This window comes from Wyeomyia smithii, chromosome 3, assembly GCF_029784165.1.
Source record: "Wyeomyia smithii strain HCP4-BCI-WySm-NY-G18 chromosome 3, ASM2978416v1, whole genome shotgun sequence".
In the NCBI taxonomy this organism is placed as follows: domain Eukaryota; kingdom Metazoa; phylum Arthropoda; class Insecta; order Diptera; family Culicidae; genus Wyeomyia; species Wyeomyia smithii.
In genome coordinates, this window is record NC_073696.1 from 159,290,693 (window position 1) to 159,300,318 (window position 9,626).

General features: G+C 36.6%; 1 protein-coding gene across 24 annotated transcripts in view; it reads right to left on the reverse strand.

Annotated features, from left to right (window-relative positions):
• Positions 1-9,626, reverse strand: part of LOC129732737 (GAS2-like protein pickled eggs) — a 1,144,034-nt gene that overhangs the window by 189,235 nt on the left and 945,173 nt on the right. For 14 of the 24 annotated variants that reach the window (XM_055693892.1, XM_055693904.1, XM_055693903.1 and 11 more), the window contains one exon: positions 5,998-7,032. The exons of 9 other annotated variants lie outside the window; for them this stretch is intronic. In XM_055693892.1, the coding sequence (XP_055549867.1) occupies positions 6,062-7,032 (971 nt within the window). In that variant the 3' untranslated portion in view covers positions 5,998-6,061. Of the gene's footprint in view, positions 1-5,997; positions 7,033-9,626 lie in introns of those variants that run through there. One more of the 24 variants, XM_055693918.1, reaches the window with a different exon arrangement.

The following is a 9,626-nucleotide window of genomic DNA, read 5'->3' on the forward strand; positions in this document are numbered from 1 at the left end:
TCTCTGATTGTTTTCACCTCGTGATTTTTGTTTCATAAGAATTACTTGGGTAGGAGCTATGCCAAGTAATTCTGTCAAAGTAAATTTTATCTCATCAACGGTTTGATCGTTGGTGAGACCTTTCAAGACAACCTTGAGCTTGGCGTTCTTGGCGTCGTTGGTAAAAAATAGTAGGAGGGCGGTATCCAAGACACGACCGCATAGTTGACGTAGGACTACAATAGTTTTATATTTGGTTTTGGAGCTCTGTTTGATTTAAGTTCGTTTTACTTTTGGCACGGTTCGATTTTGGCACACATGTGCCAAAAATGAGCGGTTACGTTTAATCACATTTTGTAGTTTTCATGATTTATTTTTCCAATTCAAGCTCAACATCCTCCAAAAGAAAAGTATTTTGGTTCTATTTGTTGCCGAAGCGGATATCCGGAATAGGTAAAACGGTTCCGGAGATATGACTGGAATATGTTCCGGCAATATAGTGTATAGGCAATATAGGCAAAGCAGTACTATGTTTCTAATTACTCGGGTGGTAATATCAAGTATCTCGGTCGTCAGCCGTAATTCATCAAGCGACACTTCAAACGACTTGGAACTAAAACTAGTTCATGGGGTCTGTATTTTGGTTATTTATTTGCAGCACTCTCTTTTAGAAGAAAAATTATTCTTTTTAACATTGATGAATATCTTTTATTCTAATACAGTCTATTTTCCGTAATACGCGAAAAGGCAACCTTCTATACAATAATAAATTGAGCACGATTTAGTAAAAATCAAACTTCCTACCCTTTCTATTTTATTATATTGTGGAAGATGGCTCATACACCGATCACAAAGCGGCAAAGATGTATCATTTTTTTTTTCCTGCCAGTTAATGGAAAAAAATATCGATAATGAATTACAGTTTTTAGTAGAAAATGTATATTCACAGAAAATTCAAAATTGACATAGAATTTTATAACCGTGTTAACATTCAATTCAGGTCAATCCAAACATTTTATCAGTATACAGAATCAATCAGAAAAAAAAAATCAGTTCCAAGATACCAAAGAACAACGAAGATACCATATTTGAAAGTCATATGTCTGTTATCTTCAAAAATAAACAGGGCTAGCCTCAGCAATTAATATTTGCATAGTGTTGTTCATTTACAAGTAAGGTTATGGAAAGTAATATTCTCTTGTTGATGCTAATGCAAAACAAAAAAAAATTAATTATAAAATACAAGTACAAATTTCGGAACTTTTTTTATTTTTTTTGTAAGATTTGGACCACTGCGACCATTATTTTGATCTTTTGTGGTATTTCGGAACTCTAATATCAAGATGAAATTAATTTGGTTTTCCCCTTTACCGCCACCGCGGGATGCAACTAGGATTGTCATATTGAACTAAACTCATTTAGCTAGCAGCATTTTGGTTTTCTATTGTCTTTTAAATACCCTATATTTAGTTTTTTAGTAAATCTGAGAAAAACAGAGTGAACAGTTCAAAAATAAACAACGCATTTTATCTGTACAATGCACCAAATTTTTTTATACACTGCTATCTGCCTCTACCGACACGTACAGCATTTTGTTATCCCCGGCGGCGCAACGTATTTTGCGGCACCCGAAAAATCACATTGAATTTTTATATTTGCTACTATACGAAACAAGAAGAAGATGACAATTCAAACGGCAATTTGATTATGTTTCAGATCGCAAAACGATACCTACGCATTAACCCAACACGCCTTACTGTGCGTCGGCAATGTAGTCTTCACTTGGCTTCGCTGTACACAAATGAATATCGAATTCTTCTGAACTGATAGACGACGAGTGACCAGTAGACTGGGACAAGATTATTCGGGAAAAAAGCGGTGGTGTTATTTTTTCGCTCCTATGCACTTTTCGTGTTCCTTTTGGGTCCTTTAACAACTGTGTAACTTTTAGATCGATCACCATGCTGTAGCAGTGTTGCTGGAAAACTTTAATGGTGAGCCGTCCGTCAGATATTCAATCAGTTTGTGGTGAATAGCTGTTTTTACAAGCATCGTAGCGCCTTACGGTCTTCAGAAGAGTTTTTCCCAGGAAAATTTCCTACAAATATCATGTATTGATATTTTTTTAAGAGCCATCTTGACATCTCTAGAGAATAAGTATTTAAAAAGTGGATTTTCACATATAAAATCGTATGGAAACTTTAAAAATCGGGTGCAAATCGGGCGTTTCACCGATCGATCTGAAAAGTTACACAGTTGTTATTGGACCCATAAGGAACACGAAAAGTGCATGGGAGCAAACATTTATTTTTTGTCTCACCCTAGTGCCCAGCGCTCTATTGATACATTGCTCGGTGCAGTACTGTTGCCTGTGCCAGCATGTTTCCCTTCAAGACATCAGTTTTAATAACATTCTTACAGCAGAACGTAAAACTGTCTGTTACGAACTTTCCAAAAAAGCTTCACCTTCAAGACATAGGCTAGGCTCATGGAAGTATGGAAGATTCTGTCAAATTTTTTTTTGCCACTGCTATACAGTATATCATAGCAGGCAGTTGGTGTCTAAGCATGAAGTCTGTGTCAGGCGTGCTTGGATGTGATTGGTACATTGTTCGTGAAAATTCGACATTGAAACTTTTATGAAACTTTCACTGTTTAACAATGAAATTATAATGATAACTGAAGATCACTAAATTGTCCATCATTTTATCAATCCAACAACATATTGAATATTGTTTCGTTGGGATCATCACCGCTTAATTTTATTTCTGTTGAATTATCGACGTTTATCGGTGAGAAATAAATTAAAAGCCACAAATTTCCGGACGTTTCGACTTACTTATTTATTTTTTCAGTCATCTTCAGCGGATTATACAAATACATAAGATTACAAAACCTTATCTAACATTTTTCAAACAACACTTACTTGCTAGACTAATAAACTATACCGGCGTACTGTTTTACTTCTATCGATCTGTTTATTCCCTCCTTTTATCTTTTATTACTGGCAGATCTTATTGTTTCTGTTGTTGTTTACTGTTGATCTTTAACTTTTCAAACAACCCGTTGTAAGCCGATCTAAACTCGATCGAATCACGCTGTAGGTTGAATGTGTTTTCCTCACCTTTTATTTTTATGTAAAAATTTTCTGCTATGAGACGTGTGTCAGTTTTAGTTATCTCGTCAAGTATTCTTGTTTTTTCAAAATCGAAAAAATGTCCCTCAGTTATTGTGTGTTGTACTAGTCCCGTGTTACCTATGCTTTTTTACTTGACATCATTTTTATGTTGATCTATCCGTTTGTTTAAAAATTGACTAGTTTGGCCAATATATGATTTATCAGTACAAACACCGCATGGAATTTCATAAACCACATTAGTTTTTCGATGTTTTTCAATTTTGTCTTTCAATTTCGAGAACATTATATCCTTAATTTTGTCAGTTGGTCTGAAAGCTAATACAATGTTGAATTGCCTTAAATATTTACTCAGTTTTTTTCCTAAGCCTGGTATGTATGGTGTTGAAATAAACTTAGGGTTAAGTGTCGTCTTGCTTGTTGTCGTATTGTAAAGATTTGTTGTTCGTTCTTGTATTAAACTGTTAATCAAAACCTTTGGGATATTATTATTACCGAGAATATACCTAACTGTTTCTAAGCTTGATGGTCTGTATTCTGGCAGACTTAGTTTTAAAGCTCTATCAATAAGTGCTATAGTTGTATTTCTTTTGTGACTCATGGGGCTTACAGAATAATAGTCAAGATATCTACCTTATGAGTCTTTGTGTCCGAAAACTTAAGTTTAGCGTTGTCCTCTAACTATAAGGTGAATTGCAGTCTCGGGTGGAAACTGTTGAAAACAGCCAACATCCGATCTACTTTGTCCTTTCGTACAACTGCCACGCAATCATCCACATACCGCTTGAAAAAGGCTGGTGTGATGTTTTCCTGTTGAAGTTGATCTAGAGCAGTGTTTTCCAATCTCTCCAATACAGTATTTGCCACCACTGGAGAAAGTGGCGATCCCATCGGTAACCCAAACTTTTGTTTAAAAAACCGACTCCGAAACGCGAAAAAGTAGACGAAAGTACCAGTGCGAGCATTTCCATAAAAAATGGCTGTTTTCAACAGTTTCCACCCGAGACTGCAATCCACCTCAGAGTTAGAGAACAACGCTGAACTTAAGTTTTTGGACACCGTAGTCAGGCGGGAGAACGGCAAGGTAACTACCGAATGGATGCCTAAAGACTCAGAAGGTAGATATCTTGACTTTAATTCTGTAAGCCTCATGAGTCACAAAAAAATACAGCTATAGAACTTATTGATAGAGCTTTAAAACCATCAAGCTTAGAAACAGTTAGGTATATTTTCGGTAATAATAATTTCACAAAGGTTTTGATTAGCAGATTAATACAAGAACGAACAACAAAACATTGCAATATGACAACAAGCAAAACGGCACTTAGCCCTAAGTTTATTTCAACACCATACATACCAGGCTTAGGAGAAAAACTGAGTAAATATTTAAGACAATTCAACATTGTATTAGCTTTCAAACCAACTGACAACATTAAGGATATAATCTACTCGAAATTGAAAGACAAAATTGAAAAACATCGAAAAACTAATGTGGTTTATGAAATACCATGCGGTGTTTGCACTGATAAACCATATATTGGCCAAACTAGTCAATTTTTAAAGAAACGGATAGATCAACATAAAAATGATGTCAAGTCAAAAAGCATAGGTAACACGGGACTAGTACAACACACAATAAATGAGGGACATATTTTCGATTTTGAAAAAACAAGAATACTTGACGAGATAACTAAAACTGACACACGTCTCATAGCAGGAATTTTTTACATAAAAATAAAAGGTGAGGAAAACACATTCAACCTACAGCGTGATTCGATCAAATTCAGATCGGCTTACAACGGGTTGTTTGAAAAGCTAAAGATCAACAGTAAACAACAACAGAAACAATAAGATCTGTCAGTAATAGAAGGTAAGAGGAGGGAATAAAAAGATCGATAGAAGTGAAACAGTACGCCGGTATAGTTTATTAGTCTAGCGAGTAAGTGTTGTTTGAAAAATGTTAGATAAGGTTTTGTAATTTTATGTATTTGTAGAATCCGCTAAAGATGACTGAAAAAATAAATAAGTAAGTCGAAACGTCCGGAAACTTGTGGCTTTTAATTTATTTCTCACCGATAAACGTCGATAATTCAACAGAAATAAACATATTGATTATTGTGATCCATCGTATGGTTACATCAGTTTAAACGTTTGAAGTCTTTCATTCCGACGTTACACCTTGGTTTTAGTTTTCACAGAATGTATCTCGATATAGTGCGGTTAGACGTAGTCCTACGTTAAAAATGTACATCTTGTAAGTTAAATACTGTACAAGACGATTACGACTCCTTATTGATTTCGGCTAATAAGCGGCATTCGCCTCTACGGCTAACTTGATAAGTAACTTTAACGTCAGAAACAAACGTTGAAAGTTCCTTTTTGAAAATATTAAATTCCAAGAATAGCTACCACAATAGGTGGAACTTTCTCTTTTTCAAAAGAATTTACATTTTGTATAGTTTCATTAGTAATAATTTCCATTTCACCGGCTTCTTGCTCAGGTAAAATATCAAAAACATTTTCGCTGCAGACACTCGAATTGTCCGAGAGAGAATGCTCTTTCTTTCTCCTCGTAGTGATGCGCGGTTTCTTTTTCCGCCCTGTCATTTCAAAATGTGATACAAAAAAAGTTAAAAACAAATGTTAAATTCATAAGTAGGTAGTCGTGATAAAGGCTGATGTGAAACAGCTTTTAGGTAGTCTTTAAAAGATGCACTGACAAAACACAAACTTTGAATCAATAGGCAGTCAAAGACTTGTCTACAACCAAGCGAGAAGACGTCTGATCTGTAAGACAGTTCAAGACGCACTGTATGAAAATGCATTAAACTCGACAATAAATTACCAATCTTGTACCTAGTAATGTGCAGTGCGTATCTTACCTCATTATGCTTGATTAATCTGAGTTTGATGACAGAGATTTATCCAATAATAATTCAGTTAATTTTAAAAAGTTCCAGTGTTGGAGCGCATGGGAGTTGGTATTTTTGATGTACCTCTATCTCGACGATGTGAAGTTATCAATGGCGTTGCTTTACAATTAATTTCTTCTGATGTTGGCAATAAGGCAGAGCACGGCCTTGGTTCTTCTCTTACAGTGTGACCGTCGAGATGAGTAATCGTTCCATTTTTTTTTACCCATTCTGTAGTGATATTTTCACATCCATTGTCATCGATTTCAGTGGTAGCTGCTTTTGCTAAGCTGTTTGAGTACTCAGAAAGTAGTTCTTTCACTTGTAAAATTATTTGAGAATCACTCTGTCTGCTGGTTGCTACTTCAATCAATTGTTCTGCTAACGTAGAAGAATGATTTCGTTCATGTGGTAATACGCCAGTTAAATTATGCGGTTTCATTTGAATATTATCCTTGTCGCAAATAGATTTCAGCGAAGAATTCAAAGATGATGCTGTTTCTTTTGGATTTAATTTATTTTCGAAGGTATCTGTTGGTTTTTGTTTGAAAGACTTGCAGCTCCAAGCATCTTCAGAAGTTTGGTTGGCATGTCGCATCGATTGATGGGTTGATATTTTCCGGTTGGATCTATTTAACTTTCCATTTTCCAACGTTGCTACGTTATCTATACTTCTACTTCGGAATAACTCTCGACAAGTTGGAATTTTACTACCAGTCGTAATTTTAGAAGTAGACCCATTAAGGTTATTGTGTACTACTGGAAGTTTGCTTGCTGTACAATTAGTTACATCGTCGATGTGAACTGTAAAAACGTCTTCAGTGATATTTATTCCGGGGGTAATGAAATTGTTATTAGGTATTTGATCGAAATCGTGATTTGAGAACTTGGCTGATTCGTCAACGGCTTCGCATTCAGACAATAAACTTTTCAACGCATTACGGTTTTTTTCATCAACCTTGCCTCTGTTGACACCAGCAAGTTGCGAAGTTTGCTCTAGATGACCTGGAACGGGAAATTAAAAACTTAAATTCGTATCCTCTTTCAAACCCTAGGTACATTACATAAGTCTTCAACGTTTAACTAATATGAAGATTCGAAAATATAAAAACTTTTCTTATCCATGTACTATTATGTGAGTCTAAGACTACTTTCGGAACTGGGAAGATGCCCAGATGCCAGAATTCTTCACTGGGCTATCCCCAAAACAGCTCAACAAGGCAGAATACTACACAGAATAAGCATTTCCACTATGTGCGTTCTAAGTTTATTGGTGTTGTATGGTCCATTGTGAAGCTTTGCTTATTTGAATTGATAATTGAACTATAAGATGTAACACGAGATGTAATTTTTGATAGATGGGTTGTGCCGAATAAGAACAACTCATATTAGCGGAACTTTCGTTAAACGCTAATCGCTAATTTTTTATTACGTAGATCAGCGGTTCTCAACCTGGGGTACGCGTACCCCTAGGGGCACGCGAAAGCCTTCAGGGGGTTCGCGAGAGAAAAATCGGTAATGGCGGATAAAGCAATTTTTTTTATAATACTTTATTTGTTGTTCTAACTTCCTCCTAGAACACGACTGTAGCAATCAAACAAATCACAGTTCAATTTTAAACCTAAACTAGACTACCACAACATGATCTACCACTACTCTCTCCCACTCTGCGAGAACATTCTAAGCCTGATATTGATTTGGAAAAAATCGCCAATTGCGTTTGAAGATAGGGCTTAAAAGTTTCATCTACTTTGAAGAAGCTCTAATGCAAAGTTGCTGCTCAATTGGTCTTTGGGAAGTCGTGCCTCAAAGTGAAATTATCATTTTTTACCAATGAAGAAATACAATGATAACATTTCACTATTCTACCCTGTCTTTTGACTTTTGAGACACGACTTCCCAAATTCTATTGATCTGAAATTTTTACATGGAGACTTTATTCGAGACGATGAAACTTTTGAGCCGTGCCGCTAAACAGAACTCGAAGGTAAAATTTTTCCCCACACATTTTTCCCTACTATTTACAACAAGAGGTAAGTTTACATAACGATGTTCATACTTTAGTGTACTACGACTACTTACAGAAGTTTTGGCTTGTCAAAAAAAGGATCTACCGTGCGGCGCCCTGATTCTGCGCAGCTCTTGATTCTCACACTTGTAGCGAGTACATGTACATAGAATTTATTTTAATATTTGTTTGTAAAGATGAGTTACTCAATATTTGCAAGCCTCAAATAATAGTTCTACTTCAAATATTTAAACAACGGTTTTCAAATAAAAACCTTTGATTCGACATCGCAAACAAAGCCACAGTCAAAATAGTAATTGGCATAATATTCGAAAAATGAGATCCCCGGTGCTCAAGTGCGCTAATTGTCTTTCACCACCGATGCTGTTGATGCGACGAGATGATTGACCCAGCCGGAAAGTCAATCGACCTTTGTAGTGGAAGAGAGTATCTTTTCCTCTCTAACCTTTGGGCTGGGACAGTTGAGATAGATGAAGACTGATTCCGGGAGAATATGATCTTCGCCCAATTTTGACCTTCATGCTTTCAGCGCGATTAGAATACGCGAAACAGTTTCCGGTAACGAAGTTACCTCATTTGCTTCTCTGCTTTAGTTGCAATAGGAAGCAAACAAACATCGCTCCGTACAGATCTATCGTACGATTCAGAACAATACGCATTGTTCGACGACGCGTGTGTTGCTTGTGTTTTCGATGCCGACGCTGCGATAGTTTGTACATCCAGCAGCCGGAGTGAATTCCCCGCGCTACCGCCTGCCGTTTACAGCAGTGTCGCAGGCTGTGTATTGTGCACAGTCGGCCACGTGATTTTTTTGATTCGGTGTCACATCATCCATATCATCCAGCAACCGAAAAAAGTTCCCCGCGCCACCGGGCGCTAGTTAGCCCCTAGCGCCGGTTCAGCCTGTCGTTCATCATAAGATCATCGGATTAATCCAACGTGCAGCCAGGATGGAGCGTAGATAAATAATTTAAGAAGTCTGGTGAAGTATTTGGTTTTATTATTAGTATATATGAGCCGTTGCGGACCAGAGTGGTCTATGTGCCATCGAGCAAATTGTTTAGGAGAAGCAATTTTCGAAAAATCTCTGAATAAAATTCTGTTCAACGGATTCTTTCAAACAAAATGTTCTAATATAAAGGTTATGAAGTGGTTTAACTTTGGGATACATAAAATTAAGAGTTTCTTTGCGAAATCGGTGATTTCATCTCACTAATGTACATAGACCACTCTGACTTCATATACAGGGTGACAAAAAAGTCCGGTCACACAGGCAAATCTCAATATTTCAAAGAATAAGAAGAAAATCTGAATCTGGCTTTCATAGCATTATTCAGTAACTCCTAAAGATACTTCACAGACGATATCCCGGAATTACACCACCTTTCTCTGATCGAACCAGCTTCAGACGTCTCGGAAAGTCGTAGCAAGCGGCGCGCACGTGCTCCATAGGCATCTCGTCCCAGATTTTCATGATAGCTCGCTTAAATTGCTCCAAATTTGTTATTTTATAGTCGCTCAGCTTCGACATCATGTATTCACACAAGATATAATCCAGTGGATTCAGATT